This window comes from Alligator mississippiensis, chromosome 6 (genome assembly GCF_030867095.1).
Source record: "Alligator mississippiensis isolate rAllMis1 chromosome 6, rAllMis1, whole genome shotgun sequence".
In the NCBI taxonomy this organism is placed as follows: Eukaryota; Metazoa; Chordata; order Crocodylia; family Alligatoridae; genus Alligator; species Alligator mississippiensis.
This window is the reverse complement of record NC_081829.1, coordinates 34,714,017-34,733,413: the sequence shown is the minus strand read 5'-3', so window position 1 is coordinate 34,733,413 and position 19,397 is coordinate 34,714,017. Positions and strand designations below refer to the sequence as shown.

The window sequence follows — 19,397 nt, the reverse complement described above, 5'->3', positions numbered from 1 at the left end:
ACCCTCTCCAAGACACAGATCCCAAGTGCAGCAGGAAAGTATTAATGCTGTTCCAAGCAGTGTTAACTACATGCATTAGGTGTAGCAGTGGAAACTTTTTGTGCTGTTAGTTCTTCCCCTCATCTAAGGCATTCCTTCTTTTTCTGAAGCACCCTTTTCAGCCATACAGATTTCTTAAGAAAAGGAGAGATGGTTTCATGGACTGGAGACTGCAAGAACAGCCTGAATAGCAAACTTTCCTTCAGAACAACCCAACAGTGGCTTTTGCTTCCTCCATCTCACACTAAAAAGTACTTCTAAGTTCTTTGTAGTGGAAAAAGAGATTGCATGTTCCTGCCTATCCTTCTGGTACATTCTAAGTCTTTTGAGTACAATACAAGTTACTCTCATAGACACACTGGTGACACTAAAGACACTGGAATAAGGCAGCAAGAAATATTACCTCTCTCATTAGCCTAAAATCATCACATACCCTGAAAATAGCTAAGAAATCAACAGTGATGTAACCTAACAACAAAGAAAGTTCAGGAATAGAGAAAGGATGCATTTTTTGAAAGAGGGGCTAGCTGCTGATACACAAATGCCTTTATTATTAAAAATGAAGGGAAGGAAGAAATTAGTCTGGAGAGCTACAAAACATTTAAATTAGTAAAGATGGGAGGCGGGGGGAGGTGTGGAAAATGATGTCCCCCTTCACTGAATTCTAGTGGGGGGTTAGCACTTAACTCCTGGAGCTCCTTTGAAAATCTCCACATATATTTTTTTTTTAGCATTCGCTTGGGTGGACAGGACGGGACAGGAATGTGTGGAGAGAAGTATGTAAATCCTTCAATTAGCTAAGTGCCACTGGGCACGCAGGTTATTGTCAGGCCATGTTCTTTCTACTCCATTTATTTAGCTGCTCAAAAGACAAATGGCCTAAAGCCAAAGATTATTAATATCTTCACGCTCTACCATTTTCTTAGGGCAAAAGACGATTCAACCTTCATATTAAGTTGGCCCTGTACTTTTCCTTACCATTTTGGCTAATTACAGCTATTTATGCAGAAGACTTCAATAATGTGGGTGCTGTTCACTAGGGACCACGCTGGTTGCATCAACTCTCACTGTGCATTCAAACCCAGGCTTCAAGAATAATAAACAATATTTTATGCAACTGAGAGAGTCATTGTAGAAGTAGAAATGGAGGTGACATCCCCTGGTTAAGAATTAAAACAGAATCTCCTTAGGAGATGGCATTCAGTACCTCTTCATCTGAGGAGCAACATTTCCTTCTTAATACTGCCACCCAGTGAAAGCAAATGGTTATATCTCTCAAAGTGAACTTGCTGAGTTTAAGAAGGACAATTTTGTGTAAGACAGAAACAAGATGCAAAGGGTGCAACATTCACAGAATCATACAAAAATAGGGCTGGAAGGGACCTGAAGAGGTCATTTAGTCCAACTCCCCCAACTCAAAGCAGGATTATCCTTGTCTAAACCTTCCAATAGAAGTGTTTGCTTAACTTATTCTTAAAAACTAAACAAACAGCCCTCTTGTATAGCTACTAGGCAAGATGCACCAAAACTCTGAGAACACTAACTTGCCAGAAGTGAAGGAGGGGGACAAAAATACATCCTGCTGCTGTTTGTTACAATATAATTGAGATATTCCAGGAGAAGGACCATGCCCTCCACTACCCCAAATTGCAGAGGAAGGCAAAAACCTTCAGATTAATGCTAACCTGAAAACGGGGTAAAATCCTGACCTTAAGCAAAGAAGAGAGACCCTCAAGAGCCTCTGTTTTGTTTAGTCATAGCAGGAGCACTGACCTACTCCAGCCAAAATCTATTATTCTAATAGTACCCTTGTCTGGTTTGAGCTCTAATTTATTTAGTTTGGGAGCAGTGTTTTTTAACAGAGTGGCTAGAATCACAAAAACTGATATCACCAGGATTTGGGAAGGTTTGGATCTATATGCAGATCTAAGCCAAGCCATGCTTCTCTCTAGATGTTAAGGGCCAGACTGCAGATACTAGGGCTGTGCAAAATTTTAGCACGCATTTCATTTAGTTTTGGATTCGGACATTTCGGTGGCTGAAACACTGAATCCAAAACAAAACACAAGGTTCTGAAACATCTCCGAAATGAAACAGGCCATCCGAAACATTTCGGAAATGTTTCAAAACTATTCAGGTGTTTTCAAAACATTTCAGATGTTTCAAGCTGTTTCGGAGGCAGGCTTGCAGGGAAAAAGAAACTAAGAGGGAGGGGAAGAGGGAGGGATGGACTGCTCTGATATTGACATCTGTAGCTAGCCAGTGACAATGATCTGTCCCTGAAGTCCCTTCCAATCCCAGTGCTCTGGGGGAGGGACACAGAAGCAGCATATAAGGATGTTTGTGAACTGCTCTCTCGCATTTTGCAGCTGCATCTGTCTGTGTCTACAGCAGGAGCAGCAAAGGTTGAGAGCAGCATCTGTAAGCTTGCAGCTTGGTAGTACCTTGCTACCAAGCTGTAGCCATTGCCAATCCTTTCCTATTTATTTACCCTTGCCTACCCTTCCCCCAAAATCCTGTTGTTTATTCTTCTTATTTTTTTCCTCCCAAACATAAAGAAAGCAGTGCTTTGCCTAGCAGTAACTCACCACAAGTGCACTGCAGGAAAGCACTCAATACACATACATTTATTACATACACACTCACACAGACGTACACAAAATATGAAGCGTGCTGGAAAGATAGGTGCCAGGTGTTCTGGCCAGGGAGGGGGAAGGGGCAGAGGGAGAGCTGTAAGTCCTGCTTACCCTCAAAAAAAAAAAATTAGGCGTAGACTCTTCCCTAGCACTAGCAGGCATGAGGCTTCCAGTACTGGTGGCAGCAAGGGGATGGGACCAGTGCCTGCATCTGCACCCACTCCAATAAAACCAGTCATTAATAACAATCCCCAGCACCACCAGTATGACAGTCACCTCCCCTCTTTTTCAGTTTCCAGCCTGAGCCTTTCAGCCCCTCCTCTGGCACTGGATCTAGAAGCAGGGTACCTAAGTGCCCTAGTAAAGAAATTCTGGGGTCTGAGGAGGAATCTGAATTTATGCTTCACTCCCTTCAAAGTTCCCCTAGAGCCAGGTTTCCTTCCCCAAAAGGCAGTTTGGAGGAGGTTGACATTATGGTTGTGGAGGCAAGTGGCTCAGCTGAATTGGCTCCTCCTGTTGTTGTGTATCTGCTTGCTGAGAAGGGAGATCAGGCAGGATCCACACCTGCACCCCAGAAGTGAGGGGGCAGTGTGGTGTGGGATCGTTTTGAGGTGGGAGATGATCCCAAGTATTCTACCTGCCTGCACTGCTGATGTAAGACCAGCCAGAGCAAGGAGGAGAAACACTACAGCACCATGGGGATGCTGATACATCTCAGGAGTCACCACCCCCTTGCCCTTGCTCCTCCTCAGCCTGGTACCAGTGGAAGCATGGCCAAAAAGAAGTCCCCCTCTTGCTCCAAAGCCCCCATCCCCCTGAAGCAGAGGCAGGGCACCCTGGAACAGTGGGGAAAAGGCAGACACACAGTGGGGCGCATTGCAAAGGTGAGCAAGATCACCCGGAGCAATGGGGAGATGCTTGCTCTGGATGGCCAGTCCTTCTTCCTAGTTGAGTGGCCAGGGTTCAGGCAGTTTATGGTGCTCACGGCCCCATCCTACCAAGTGCCTGCATGCACCACCTTCAGTAGGATGGTGGTGCCCTCCCTATATGAGGCCTCCAGGGAATACTTGAGGAAGGAGCTGCACAAGGCAGGTCTGCAGGTAGCCTTGAACTTCACCTCAGACATCTGGAGCAGCTGGGGTGGAGATCCTGCCTACCGCTCCCTCACAGGGCACTGGTGCCATCAGTCAGGCTGTTGGTGGGCTCTCCTTGAAGCAGAGGTGATGGACAAGTCCCACATGACAAAGGAGATCATGGGGGCCATGAACCGCATGGTGCAGGGGTGGCTCGTTGGGCACGGTGAGCTCACCTTGCGGGTTCATGCTTACCGACAATGGGGCCAACATGGTCAAGGCAATCCGTGATGCCCTCTTTTTTGGCAACTGCTTTGTGGCACACAAGTTCCACCTCATAGTCAGGGACACCTTGGAGGGGGACAGGGCTGGCAGTGATAGCACCATCACAACCAGCCAGCTCACTTCAAAAATGTAGGAAGGTGATGGGCTACTTCTACCGCAGCATCAAGTGGGGCAAGATGCTGTGGAATAAACAGGCAGAGCTGAGCATCCCACAGCACAAAATCATAAAGGATGTGGAAACTCAGTGGAACTCCACACACCTCATGCTGGAAAGGCTGGTGGAGCAACAGAAGGCTATCCATGAGATGGCCTTGCTCGGGGATATTGGAATCAGCGGCCTGCTTAACAAAACAGAGTGGGATACCATCTCCCAGGTCTTGGTGGTCCTCAAGCCATTCCTTGAGGCCACCAAGACTGTCAGCTCTGGTGATAGCCTCCATAGCCAGGTGATCCCCATAGTGAGAGAACTTGAAAACCAAATAGAGAGGTTCCAGGGGATCAATGTTCCTGGCTGGGGAAAGCCACTGTCACCAGAGTTGCAGGCACTGGTGAAGTAGCTGAGAGGGCATCAAGAAACGGCTGGATCCACTGCGGTCCAGTACAGTCCATGTGCTGGCGGCCATGTGCAACCTGAAGGTGAAGGGGAGTGTGTGCATCAGCAAAACCCTGGATCACTGGACGGAGGTGCTGGTGAACAGAGTTCAGTAGACAGAAGGGCACAGGTGGGGGGACGTGAAAGAGGGGGATCCACTTTTCCATGCCAGCACTCCCAGCAACAGCCAGTCTCCTCCACGACAGGCGCTGCCAGTGTGGGCCAGGGGCATGACTTCAATGGTGGGGTCCAGACGCACCAGACCACAGCATTGGGCAGGTAGTGCTGAGGCCTCAGTGGCTACATATGTTGCTGAGGACGTGGAGCTGCTGGACTGTGACCCCTTCGCCTACTGGGCAGGCTGCAGCCAGATGTTCCTGGGCAACTGTGCCCAGATCCTGCCACACCTGTCCTGTCCCCTAATTTAGTGTTCCACGCAGGAGGGTGTTCAGCATTGCTGGGGATGTTGTGACACCCCACCGCACCTCCTTGGATCCTGGTTTGGTGGAGCAGCTGATGTTCCTCAAGGTGAACCTCCTGCTGCTGGGGTTTCCCGAGCTCCACCTGCAGATGGATTAAGTGCCACCCGCCTCACTCTGTCTGCACCTATTTCTATTTTGTTTGTTTTTTTTAACCATTTAATGCCTTGCTCTCTGAGTTGGAAGCAGCACTCACTGCATCACCAGCCAGCAGGGAAAGAACATCTCCCTGCTGAGCTTCCGTGCCAGGATGAACTTGAAGGTATGGGCTGGAGCTATGAAGAAGGTGGAGGCCCCAGTTCCTGAGCATGACCTAATATTGCACCCTGCCAGGGCTGGGAGGTCTGGTGCGACTGCTGGTGGCATGGCAGCCCCAGGAAATGCCAGGACTGAGGACCTCCCTGGTGAAAGGTGGGTAGGAGGCGCCTTAACCTCCAGCCACCACATGCACACATGCAGTCCTGCCTGGGGAAAGCCCAGACTCTTAAGATCTTTGACAGGCCTGAGGTTTGCTGGTTGCAATGGAACTGTGAGGCTCCAGGTGAGCTACCTGGGGTCCCATCTGTGAGGCATGGGCTTTTGGGTTTAAAACCCTTCATCAGGCTGAGGAAGCATCTAGTTGGTGTGTGTGCTCTTTACTATTCCTTCCATCCAGGGAGAAGCCAGAAACTGGCATGCAATGCAGGTAAGAAAGCACATCAGTGAAAATGGAAATGGAGTCATCAGGGGGTGAGAGACAGGCTGGGGGGATAGGGGGGAAGAGGGATGTAGCAAGTAAAAGTGGAGAGGTACCTGGGGAGTCCGATGTCAGGCAGGTTATAATGTGTCATAAATCCAATGTCTATATTTAGTCCATGACTTTTTTGTATCCAGGAGGTTGATGAAGTGAAGTTCATGGGCCTGTCTGTGAAAAGTGATTTGTAAATTCCCCTTGAGGATCAAGACTGAGAGACTGGAGACAGAGTGGTTTTCTTATGAGAAATGTGCCCCCACAGGTAGTTGGGTATTCTTATCTGTAATAGATTCTGGTCTGCAGTTTGTGGGGGTACTGGAGATATGTTGGCAGATTTTGCATTGCTTGTCATGGCATGGTCTGGATCCATTCGGTGTGTTTTGGGCTGTAGGAAGTTGGCTTCTGGTGATGAGTTAGCAACGTTCAGGGTTTGTTTGAATTTACAAATCATATTTCACAGACGGGCTTATGATCTTCACCTTCATTAGCTTCCTAGATACAGAAACTCATGGACTCAATATAGACATTGGATTTATGACACACTACAACCTGCCTGGCATCTAACTCCCCAGGTAGCAGGCACCTCTCCACTTTTACCTGCTACATCCCCCTTCCATCCCCACACCCTGTTTAATACCCCATGATGCCTCAATTCACATTTTCACTGACTGGCTTTCTTGCCTGCATTACATGCCAGCTTCTGGCTTCTTTACTATCCTTCCATTCAGGAAGAGCACACAACCACCAAAGATGCTTCCTCAGCCTGACGAAGGGTTTTTAAATCCGAAAGCTTGCAAAAGAAGAATTTCTCCACCTATTCCGTTGGTCTAATAAAAGATATCAGATTGACACAGGACACCCACAGTCCGGTGGGTGGTGAATTGGCTACAGGGTCGCACCCAGAGAGTCGTAGTGGATGGGTCGGTATCAACCTGGAAGGGTGTGGGCAGTGGGGTCCCGCAGGGCTCGATCCTTGGACCGATACTCTTCAATATCTTCATCCGCGACTTGGACAAGGGAGTGAAGTGTACTCTGTCCAAGTTTGCAGATGACACAAAACTGTGGGGACAAGTGGACACGCCAGAGGGCAGGGAACAACTACAAGCAGACAGACCTGGACAGTTTGGACATATGGGCGGAAAACAACAGCATGCAATTCAACAAGGAGAAATGCAAAGTGCTGCACCTAGGGAGGAAAAATGTCCAGCATACCTACTGCCTAGGAAATTACCTGCTTGGTGGAACGGAAGCGGAAAGGGATCTTGGAGTCCTAGTGGACTCCAAGATGAACATGAGTCGGCAGTGTGACGAAGCCATCAGAAAAACTAATGGCACTTTATTGTGCATCAGCAGATGCATGACGAACAGAACCAAGGACGTGATACTCCCCCTCTATCGGGCGCTGGTCAGACCGCAGTTGGAATACTGCATGCAGCTTTGGGTGCCACACTTCAAGAGGGATGTGGATAACCTGGAGAGGGTCCAGAGAAGACCACACGTATGGTTAAAGGCTTGCAGGCCAAGCCCTATGAGGAGAGACTGGGGCACCTGGACCTCTTCAGCCTCCGCAAGAGAAGGTTGAGAGGCAACCTTGTGGCTGCCTATAAGTTCATCACGGGGGCACAGAAGGGAATTGGTCAGGTTTTATTCACCAAGGTGCCCCCGGGGGTTACAAGAAATAATGGCCACAAGCTAGCAGAGAGCAGATTTAGACTAGACATTAGGAAGAACTTCTTCACAGTTCGAGTGGCCAAGGTCTGGAACAGGCTCCCAAGGGAGGTGGTGCTCTCCCCTACCCTGGGGGTCTTCAAGAGGAGGTTAGATAGGCATCTGGCTGGGGTCATCTAGACCCAGCACTCTTTCCTGCCTATGCAGGGGGTCGGACTCAATGATCTATTAAGGTCCCTTCCGACCCTAGCATCTATGAATCTATGACAAGAACCTTGTCTGGGCTACCTCCTTACACCAGCACTGCTACAACCTACACCCCCTAACACATAAAAGTGGCACAAGTTTTGCCTGCAGCAGTTTGAGGTGAAGTTTCACTGAAACCCTGTACCACTCTGCCTGAAACCTAGCAAGCCTTCCTCATGCCTGCATGAGGGGCTATGTATGTGGCAGGAGAGGAGCTGAGGGTAGCCATTTAATGCCCTGCTCTTAGATCTGGAGGCAGCAATTTAGTTTCTCACCAGTCAGCAGGGGAAGAACATCTCTCTGCTGAGCTCCCATGCCAGGAACAACTTGGAGGTATAAAGCCAGGGGCTATTTGGATGGAGGAGGAGGCCCTGCATCATCCTTGCCTTCACATAAAACTGCACCCTGCCAGGGTAGGGAGGCCTGGGTGGGACTGCCTGTGACGCAGCAGCCCCAGGAAATGCCAGGACCATGAAACTTCCTGGTGAAAGGTGGGTAGGAGGCACCTGATAACCTCCAGCCACCACACAGTCCTGGCGGGGGAATGTCCAGACCTGTAAAATCTTTGAGAGGCCTGAGGCTTACTGGTTGGAGTGGAGTTGTGAGGGTGAGAGCAGGGGCTACCATGCCTGCAGTTTTCACCCTGCTGTGCCTTACACACACACACACACACACACACACACACACACACACACACAGAGTCACACGTCACAAGTTTTGCTTCTCAGCACCTTGAGGTACAGTTTCCCAGAAACCCCTGCACTTATCTCCTTGAAACCTCTCAGGCTTTGTGGCATCAGAAGGGGCTACCATGCCTGCTATTTTCATCTGAATCAGGCACAAAATGACAAGGCTATAGGCAGTTTTGTGATTCCCCACTACAGCCTATGGCCGAAACACTGAAACACCATTGAAATTCCAAAACAGTTTCAGCCAAAACAAAATGGGACAGTGATTTGAAACACAAATGAATCACTGTCCCTCTGAAACGCCGAATCCAGAATGAAACACAGGCATTTCGCACAGCCCTAGTGGATACTGCACATGCATAGCTAAGAAATGTCTTACCTGAGTAGACCCCAGGGGCTACTAGTGGGAAAAACTGTGCATCTATAACTGACATGACTAACTGATAATGCAGGATTCAGTCTGGCACTACAAAAGCAAATCTAACATAAAACATACTACAATTCTTTACAGAAGCACCAGGGAGGCAACAGAATTTGTTCTCCACTTTCTCATAGATTAGACTCTTCAAACTCAGGAAAATTTCAGTAACAGTGAACTAAAATTAAAATTATTCACTTCAAGTTTACCCCTATATAGTGATAACCCAGCAACTGAATGAGATTGGTCTTCTTCTTTGAGCTGGTCACCACAGACAGGCTGATGACTGGACAGAAACTGATGACTGATAACTACTACTGGACACTTGGCACCGTTATTGACCATGTAGGGCCTATTTTGGAGTCTCAAGTAGTTAATTCAGCAGCACATTTTATGAAAACTAAATTAGTTTCAAAACTAAATGTAAAGCCAAACAATGTATTTAGTCTTCATTTTCCTTGATCAACCAGAGATTCGAGGAAAGAAACTGTCCTTGGAAGGCATCTACTGTGATTTTCTCTACAACTGGAATTGTTACATTTTAGTCTCACTTTCTGTTTTAGAAATACCTAAGAATTGCATATCTGTAACAGATATAACTACCTGAGAATATAAGATTCACAATCTGGCACCACAAAAGCAAATCTCAGAAAGAAAGTTTGTTTCAATGTATAGAATAGGGAGACATTAAAAGTTTTCAAAAATGACACATCATCATGAATTCTTTTAATAGTCACCATTTTAATATTAATTAGAACAAACTGTTTTGCTCTTAATGAGCATGTTCCACAGGAATTTCATGGAAATTTACCACTAATAATTGTCAACCTGTTTGAAAAAGTTATTGGAAAACATTATTATTAGGGATGGTGGTGATTAAGCTAAAATGAGGGTTAAATTAGGAAGCACATTAATTACTAACTAGTCATTTTCTTGGTAGAAACCATTAACATGTTCAAATATGTAGAGCTTCCTGCCATAACTTGGGTGAGCCTCTTTTCCCTAATTTTTTTACCCTTCTTATCTATTATTATTCTTTCCTTAAATTACAGCTTTTCAGTGAACAGCCCAAAGCATCATTTATTGCTTGAGGTATTTTAACGAAGGACATATTTGCTTTACATTGTCAAAACCCAATGATTTTAGTGCCTTGGCACGATGGAATTTTCCCACCACATGAGAGTCTCTTGCACAGCAAAAGTTTTCTGCTGCAACAGAAAACCCCAGTGCAAGAGAGTTCCCGCCATTTGCATGCAAATTTGTGTCCCACTATTGGCCAGTTCTAAATTATTCCTACGTGGCGGCTAGTGATTGGCTTGCTGGCCGTATAAAATTCTGTGTGACTTCCGCCCAAGTCAGAGAACTTTGAGCACACTGCAGAGTGCCTTTGAAGATTCCTGACTTGCAGCTGAACTGATCGATAGGCTGATCACCTATCGATTCTTCCACCCGTCGCCAAGCGCAATCCTTCGATGTACCCTTTTCCCTGCCGGCCTGACTCATGTACGGATTTGCTGGCCTGAGCCTTGCCAGCTGGAGCAACTCGTGTAGTTGTTTAAGCGACCGGACCACCTGCGTCGTGACTACTAGCGGCATAAGTAAAGCTTTTTGCAACCAATATGCTTTGTCTGCCTCTCCATTCACCAGCCCACCCAAACGACTGAGCAATTTATATATCACCTCAAGTCGGCTCCGGCCGTCTGAGACATACATTAATTTCCTTACATTACATTAAAATTTATTTGGAACTACAGGCAACCCCCACTTAGTGCTCTTAATTGGTTTCTGAAAAACCAAGCATTAAGCGAAACGAGCATTAAGCGAAACCAAAAGTATTTGATGACCCAAGATGGTGACCTCAATTGTTTTTGATGGCAACTGCGCGCGTTATAATGAAACTTGCTGAGCGCCAAGTGAAATCAGGTATCAATTTAAAATGAGCGTCATAGCGAAATAGCGCTAAGCAAAACAGCGTTAAGCAGGGGTTGCTTGTATGTGCACATTACAGAATGCACTCAAGTCTCTCAGTTTTCAGGTTTCCACTACTCCACAGCTATGGCAATATACAAAGGATGGGTTCTTGGCCTAGAAGACCCAGAGAACTGAGCTAAGCTCAGAAGCCCATAAGTGGTTTGCTTACTTCTTCACTGAGATGTAGACACAAGTGACTACCTCATGGTCATCTAGTGTTTTACCTTTTTTGATTTTTCTGGAATGAAGAAAAGGGAATGAGGATAAAAGTAGATAAAACATTTTTGGGAAGCAGGAACAAGCCAAGTTAGAAGCATTGTTAAGATGTTAATCCTACTTAGAAGTATTACGCTCTGTTCAAAGACTCAGATTTGAGGAGTATATCAGAACACAGCCAGCTTAAAATTTATTTCTTTTGAACTACTTGATGCAAACACCTAGAACCACATAGACTACAATGCTGGAAAACAGGATTAGTCCTTCCATGCACTGTGATTGCATCTAAGAGTGTTCAAGGGGATAATGCTGATTTGTCATTTGTTTTAGTTCTTTGGGGCACGGATAATTTCTTACTACGTGCTTGTATAATGATTAACACAATACAATTCTGTCACCCTATTTCTACTACTAATCCCACCCAGATCTTTTACAGCACTTTTCATCAGTAGATCACAATGTGCTTTGTAGAAAAGCATCATTTACCATATTACAATCATAGAGAGGCAATATGAATTGCAGACCAGGGGCACAGCCAGGGAATAGGACCTATATCTCCTGAGTTCTAGCTTTTCTATAAAGAATAGAATACATCTGCCAGAGTAGATTTTCAAAGTTGTTTCCTATTTCATTTTTCAGAGGCTAAGCCTTTCTGAAAATCTCCCAAGCTGTCACCTTTTTAAAAACCTCATTATTAACAATAGTCAAAAGCAAGTAAGAGAGCATTTACCTGTGCAAAACGTTCAGCATTTCTGTTAACTATGAACTGGTATGTCATGTTAGGAAATTGAATGCTGACAGGAAGAATGGAAACATTGAAGTGGAGCATCAGTGATCTTTCAGGGCCATGAAACTCTGTGTCATTCACCAGAACATCCAACTGGAAGGAACGGTTCTCTGAGACTGAAATATTTTTATCCAGTACCAGTTCTGCAAAAAAGAAGAATGGCCTTTCACATATCCACAATAGCTGTAAGTGCAACTTTTAGGTAATGCAAATCCCAACAAAAATATAAACATAAAATCTATTTATCAGCTAATGGCATCCAAGAAGGTTGGATTAGAACTGGAAATATAAAGATGTTTCCATTCTGTACATTAATGGTACATGCCACATATTAGAAAGATGTGTAAACAAGTACCTTACAATTACATTCATATTATCAGACCCTCTTGGCTGATTAGTGCATAGAGCTGTAAGTCCAGACAATTGCAAACAACTTATTTGGTTGTTTGAAGAAAAAGACCTTACTGTATTCATGCAGAGTTCCCCTCACTTGGCTACCATTTGGGCTGAAACGGATTTCATGGAAGAAGTGCTCCACACGAAATGTTTCATTTATCCAGGGATCAGCTGTAATGATGGTTCCTGTGTACTTCTTCCTGCTGCTTTCGAGAGGGTAAATAGGTGTAGTGTCTGCATCACATACTGTCAGTGCTGCTACAGCCGTTCCCTGTAAAACATGAACAAAAACTGCTGATGGGCCACATTGATTTTTTTCCTGATCTGCTTTGAAACGAAAATCCTGACCAAAAAAAGCTCCCTAACAGAGAACAAGAATCTACTTCCATTCAAATTCTTCCTAGTTCATTGAAACACCATGGGCAGCTTGTTAAGAACACTATTATATACCAGTTTGGAAAGCTATACTTTTGCAACTGCAATTTATAAAGCCAATTAGTTGTGTATCTCAATTCCATATCAATAATCCCCAATTGGTCAACCATCCAACTAGAATTTTACCAAGCCAGTGGGCTGGTGGAGATAGAGGAAAAACCCAGATTCCCCATATTTAAATGATTCCAGACTTCACAGCAGGAGTAAACTCTAACAGAACTTTGCAGCCAAACTATATCTTTAAATAAGCACAAGGGCTAGGGACAGAAGTTATGCATAAACTGGTATAAGTGATTGGAAACCAGTTCAAATCTGTAACACAACAGACATTCAGTGCACAAAAACTGCTTTCAAAATGGCCAAAACCAGTAGAAGATAAACCTGGATGTATGTAGTATTAGCCTTAACTGATTTAGGTTAAATCGGTTTACTGAACTTTCCAGACCCCCTCCAGATTCAAGCTAATTCATAGTCCCTCAGCATCCAAGGATGCTTTGCACCTCCCTCTCTGTAAGCCCCCTCCCTTGCAGGTTGGGCAGGTTAGCCTTGGCCCAAGCTGTCTGCTCCAGTGGAGCAGGGAGGTATGCTCTGGCACCTCCTGGCTTCTGGCCTGGGCCATTGCAGGCATGTGGCTGCATTTCTGAAATCAAAAGCGAGCATCTGTTCACTTGCTCATAGGTTCAATCTATGCAGTTTAGACTAACCTGTGAAGATTGAATCAATTCATTTTACTGTCTGTATTTAGCCAAGGAGACTCATAGAATAACAAAGAAACTATTGAATATGGCACTGATCACTGGTGATAATTTACCATGCTCTCTCCACAATCACACACAGGTCCAGATTTTTTTGCTGTGGTATGTGATGTAATGAGCAGAAGGGATCTAGTTACTGATACCCAAGTCTCTGTCTCTCTACAGGAGGTGTCAGGTAGGAGGGTGTGTGAGCTCATAAGTCAGATATAATGGCCCTTGTGGCAGTACACCTCTGGGTGTATGCTACTTTAAGAGCTGGAGACAGGCAGCTGGCAGGTGCTTGATTAGGGCAGCCATCTTAGCACCCAGCACACACAGGCTGGGGCAGCAGTCGGCTGCTAGCAGCCGAGGAAGTAACACCAGCCAGCTGAGCTACTGCTCCTGGAACAACTTGGAGGTGAGGGCAGGAGCAATGGGGAGGTTTGGAGGCTCCTGGTCCTGGCCATGACCTGAAACTGCACCCTGCCGGGGAAGGGTGGCCTGGCAGAGCTGTTTGTGCAGAACAACCCCCAAGAAATGCCAGGTCAATTACCTCCCTGGTGAAAGGCGGGTAGGGGCGCCTTAACCCCAGCCCCCACTCTTCAGTGAGAAATCATCAACTTGTGAGAGTGGGGCGAAGTGCAAGAGGCCCCTATGAGAGGGGGATGGAGTGAGTGTGAGTGTGTAAGAGGCCCAGCAGTGGAATGAGTTTGTCCCAGCCTGAAACCAGGGAGCAATACCAATCTGGATGCCATCTGTGAGGCATGGGCTACAGTGTAGGGAAAGTACAGAGTTGTGGATAGTGCCCCCTGGCATCAGGGCATCATAATGGGCAGCCTTCCATTTAGTAAACTGGTGTTCTATACCATCAAGTCGTGGCAGGAGAGACTGGGTGAACTACACTACTCAGACAGGTGGGTGGGCCAATGTGAGACCCGGCCCTGGGATGGCCCCCTGTCACAGCCATTTACCATGTGATTGCTTTCCCAGTGTTAGCAAAGTTGTCAGCTGACCAGATGAGGCTGCATATGCTACACTATACAAGAGAGGGTGAGCCTTGACATGAGCAGTCCCAGTACCTAACATCTTCAGTTCTATTTCTGCTCCTCACCTTGGGATTTTTTAAAGAAACGTGAATCTCTAGTTTACAGAACATAGCCAAGGTATCAGGGAAAGAGATATTATCCTTCAGACTCCTGACAGAGTCTAATAAAGAGGCTAGGCCTAGATATAATACTTAATTTTTGAGGTATAAAATAACAGAACACTAGTCAATATTCCTCTGAAGCAGATAAATGAAGCATCATCTATTAAAAAGTGGAGGAGACAGAGATATAGAGGCAAAGTTACAGATTCCTGGCCACAAAGTCAGTGATAGATTTACAAACACAGTTAGACAGCTTTGGGCTCCAAGCCTTGTGGTTAATCTGACAGATTGCTCTGTACTGGCTCTTCATTGGATGTCTTTTTGCCACGTGGTAGGTCCCACACTAACTTGATGTATTTGTTGTTCTACCGGCCACTGATATTTCCATCCAAATCTATGATCTTTCACGTTCAAGTAAACTAGTTCTTAAAGCAGGTTGAAAAAAAAAATACCAGCAGAACATTTTTACTCTGAAAATGCCAGTTCAAGTGTATCAAAATATTTTGTTGAAACAAAATGTCAATGGGCAATTATGAATACGTCTTGCAACTCCATAACTACAGTACATTACATCAAAACAATGCAACTGAAAAACAAATGTTAAGAACAATTCAGTCTTTGAAGAATTATTTCTACTTTTCTTCACAAATTTGAAGTAAAAGGAAACTGAAAAATCTAAGAATTTTCAGGAAAAATGGGCCACTTTCAGACTAGCTATACAAGACACATTTGTAATTTAGTAATTGTAACCTGTAGGTGGCAGCAAACATCCAATATTGCATGTCAAATAAATGCAAACTTCAGTTTACTTTGAAAGGTAATCTCACTGCAATAAATACATCTGTCAGTGAATCATTATTAAACAGAAGTCCCCTGAGGAAAGTGACTGAGTGTGTGTTGGAATATTATGCATAACTGAGGCTGAGCACACATGAATAAATGTGTGAACCATAATGGTCATTATTAAGAGCTGATTTTTTCAGAGAGTTTTTCCTTACAGAAAGTCTCAGCTGAATGCTGTGTTACTAGTTTAATATATGCACATTTCTTAATCTTTTTCTCTAAAGCCATTCTAGGCTTCAGAACTGCTTTACCACCTCCATACAGCAGAAACTACGAGGGAAGGAGACTGGTGGTAAAGGATGCTCAGTGAAGAGCCCATAGAATCATAGAAAATTAGGGTTGGAAGGGACCACAGGAGATCATCTAGTCCAACCCCGTTTTGACTGATGGTCAAAGCAGGACCTTCCCCAACTAAATTATCCCACCCAAGACTTTCTCTACCCAGGTCTTAAAAATTTCCAAGGATTCCACAACCTCTCTGGGTAACCTGTTCCAGTGTTTTACTACCCTCCCAGTGAGAGGGTTTTTCCTAATATTCAACCTAAGCTTCCCTTGCTGCAACTTGAGACCATTGCTCCTTGTGTTGTCATCTGCCACCACTGAGGATGTATACAGAAGTTGTTTGTTCTGCCATGTAAAATGCTTTATTGCCATGACTTAACAGAAGTGCATGACTTAATAGTACTTAAAAAATGGGTAGTGTTTTAAATGAACCTTTGTTAAATGAGGTATTAAATTTAAATTTTGCATAACTTTTGCATACTGGTCACATTTCTGATCAGTGGAGAAGTTCCAGGAGAATATTGGAGTGACCCCTGCCTCCTAGCCTCTAAGTGCACAGAGGCTCAGAGGCCCCCTCCACCAAACACTGCACTTCTGTCATGTTTAAGATTGCTGTAATTTTATAGTGCTATAAAAAGTGCTTTAAAATACAGTGCTGTAAACATGCACAGGGCACTTTTATACATGCCCTGAGAACAGTCCAGCTCCATCCTCTTTGGAACCACCCTTTAGGAAGTTGAAGGTTGCTATTAAATCGCCCCTCAGTCTTCTCTTCTCCAGACTAAATAAGCCCAGTTACCTCAGCCTCTCCTCAGAAGTCATGTGCCACAGCCCCCTCACCATTTTAATTTCCCCATGCTGGACTCTCTCCAACTTTTCCACATCCTTTCTGTAGTGGGGGGCCCAAAACTGGACACAATACTCCAAATGTGGCCTCACCCGTGCTGAATAGAGGGAAATAATCACTTCCCTTGACCTAGCTAGCAACACTCCTGCTAATGCAGCCCAATATGCCATTAGCCTTATTTGCAACAAGGGCACACTGTTGGCTCATATCCAGCTTACTGTCCAGTGTAACTGCCAGGTCCTTTTGTATAGAGCTGCTGCTTAGCCTACCCCAGCCTGTTGCTGTACATGGGATTATTCCATCCTAAGTGCAGGACTTAGTACTTCTCCTTATAGAACCTCATAACTACATAACAATATTGTATCCACTCACCTAAGTGGCCTAGCATTTCTGAGCTTCAGTAACAGTTAAAGATTTTGTCTGGTCATTTAAGAGCAATGTCCTACCTATTAGATCAGAGGCTTACTGCCGATTTACTTCTGGTTGTATTTTTTTCTTTAAAATGATATTACAAGTGCTCAGAGTAGCAGAGAGGTGACTCTAATTCTATTATGAATCAAAAATAAAATCTCTTAGACCAGGACATTGGTGACATATACGGGGTGCATGTGCACCCCTTGGAAGCACCAGCTGTGACACTGGAAGTGCCAGCAAAAGTGCACTTCCGGTTTCACCACCGGCTTGGCAACTGACCGCTGGGGGGGACCCCACCCCAGTTGGCAAACAGCAGCTGGGAGACCCCTCCGCACCCCTCCCGTTGGCAATCTGGTGCCTCCCCAGACTCAGGAGACACCAGTCAGCCATGGACCAGGGGTTGTTAACTGAGGGTACATATACCCCCGGGGGTACTTGAGAAGGCCCTAGGGGGTATGCATGGGTGGCCAGGGACAGAGTGCCACCATGCACCATCCTGCGCTGCTGCACAGGTATCACCCACCCGGCTGGATGCAGGGCATGGAGGGAAGCTTGCACGTGGTAGCTGCCGCTGCTCTGTGTTCAGCCATGTGCCACCCCCCTCCTCCCCACTCCACATTTCCTTTAAGAACGTGTCTACTCTCTCCATTGCTTGCAGCAGCCTTTAAGATATATCCTTCCTTAAGGTGCTTCCTTGTACTTATAAAAGTCTCTAATTATATATAAATTGAACATTACTTTTTCTGCCAAACCCATGTACAGGTTGGAGGCAAATATTGGTAGCCAAATGGATGTGATCTTCTAAACAAATAAATCAGAAATGTACTCAGTAACCTGGCCAGTACTTTGAGGAGGTCTATTATGACAAGAACACCTACCTAAACAGGGAGCTTTCTTATTTGGCTTCCTCCACCTTGGATGGTGGGTTGGGGTCACCCCTTCAATTGTTTTTATGTATTTCTATTTACTTCTTAGTATCTGGCCCCAAACTACTTTGTCACTGAAACATCAGGGGGGAAAATCCTGCACATGCTGCTGCTGATGCATTCTTAGAGTTCTATAGATTACATGGTGAGCTGAGGTATGTTATCCTGCAGGCTGGTATACAAGGTCTGAAACACCCAAATAGCCATGACCCATCCATTGTATTTCTAATGTACATTCAGAAATTTTTAAAAAAGAAAAGAAATCTACCTCTTTTCTGTTGAATTTCACAATAGCATCTGCCGTGCTAGTGCCATTGAAAAGGAAGGGGGGAGAGTCGTCTTCATCTAATACATTCACCAGAAAAGGCACCTCAACCTGCATCTCCTTGGAACCTTCTCTCACTGTACATTTGGCAATCAACTCATACTTCTCTCTTTCTTCCCGATCCAACCGTTGTACCACACTCACCCCTGTGGTCGACTCATTGTAGCGAAATGGCAGCCCTTCAGCTGAAAAAGACACAGTGTAAATGAGGAAAATCCCTCCCTATTAATGCTCTTTGATAATTTTTTGATACACCTACTGATACCACTATCTGAGGCAGTAAAGGGAAGGGTCAACCTTAGAATCCAAAAGGAATATCTTATGAATCATAATCACTGGGCAACACTAAGTTTTTCTCTTCATTAAGGGCATGTCTGTACTGCTTCTGTGGTGCTCCTGAGAAGCATGTCTTGCCCATCTACTTCAGTTCTACATGCACCATAAGAAGCTGCCTTGAGGGCACTCCTTGCTGCCACTCTTGACATCTATCTCCACTGTGGTTGATTGGGATAACACAGTCGTTTTTGGGGATTGGTGTGTGCAGAGTGAGAATGGGTGGATAGAGCATGCATCTTGGTGATGCTCTCTGATGTGCCACAGAAGCAGCATAGACATAACCTAACAATAATGCCCTTCACTGCAGCCCACTCTGCTGCTGAGCTCCCATTTGGCAAGGACATCTCCTTAATGTGGAACGAGCATAAAATATCCAGTAGTTGATCTGAGTGTAGCTACTCTATCAGAAATCTTTATTAGTGTTACTGGTATCCAAACACTTAACCTCTAGATTTACCTGCTAGCAATTTGTAGGAAATGCTGAGGTTCTGACACATATGCTGTACTTGGGGTAACTGAAGCTGATGAAACATGCCGGGTGGTTTATTCTCTTTGATGTGAAAGGAGAGGTCCATTTCTGTGAAGCAGAGCTGCCTTGCTATCCGAGAACTGCAAGCTGGTGCAGTGGCATTGATGATGAAGAGAGAAACCACAGCGTAAGTGGGAGATTCACATTTTTTCCCTTGGAAGGGATGGGATGAAAGAGAGACCTGAAGAACTGCCTTTGGTAATGAAACCCAGTTTCCTCCAGCTGCAGAATAGAAACAAACAAACAAAAAATGATCAGCCAGTAAAACATGCATGTCCCTTAGTAAAAATCTATCAGCTAAACTCTTTCTCCATATGATGACTGGAAGCCTGAAGTTTTCACATGTTCCTC

General features: G+C 45.2%; 1 protein-coding gene across 1 annotated transcript in view; it reads right to left on the bottom strand.

Moving 5' to 3' along the window:
• Positions 1 to 19,397, bottom strand: part of RET (ret proto-oncogene) — a 185,612-nt gene that overhangs the window by 62,065 nt on the left and 104,150 nt on the right. Inside the window, exons 3-6 of the mRNA XM_019497207.2 lie at positions 18,975 to 19,268; positions 18,125 to 18,366; positions 12,298 to 12,499; positions 11,776 to 11,975 (exon numbers count right to left, since the gene is read on the bottom strand). Coding sequence (XP_019352752.1) covers positions 11,776 to 11,975; positions 12,298 to 12,499; positions 18,125 to 18,366; positions 18,975 to 19,268 — 938 coding nt within the window. The remainder of the gene's footprint in view (positions 1 to 11,775; positions 11,976 to 12,297; positions 12,500 to 18,124; positions 18,367 to 18,974; positions 19,269 to 19,397) is intronic.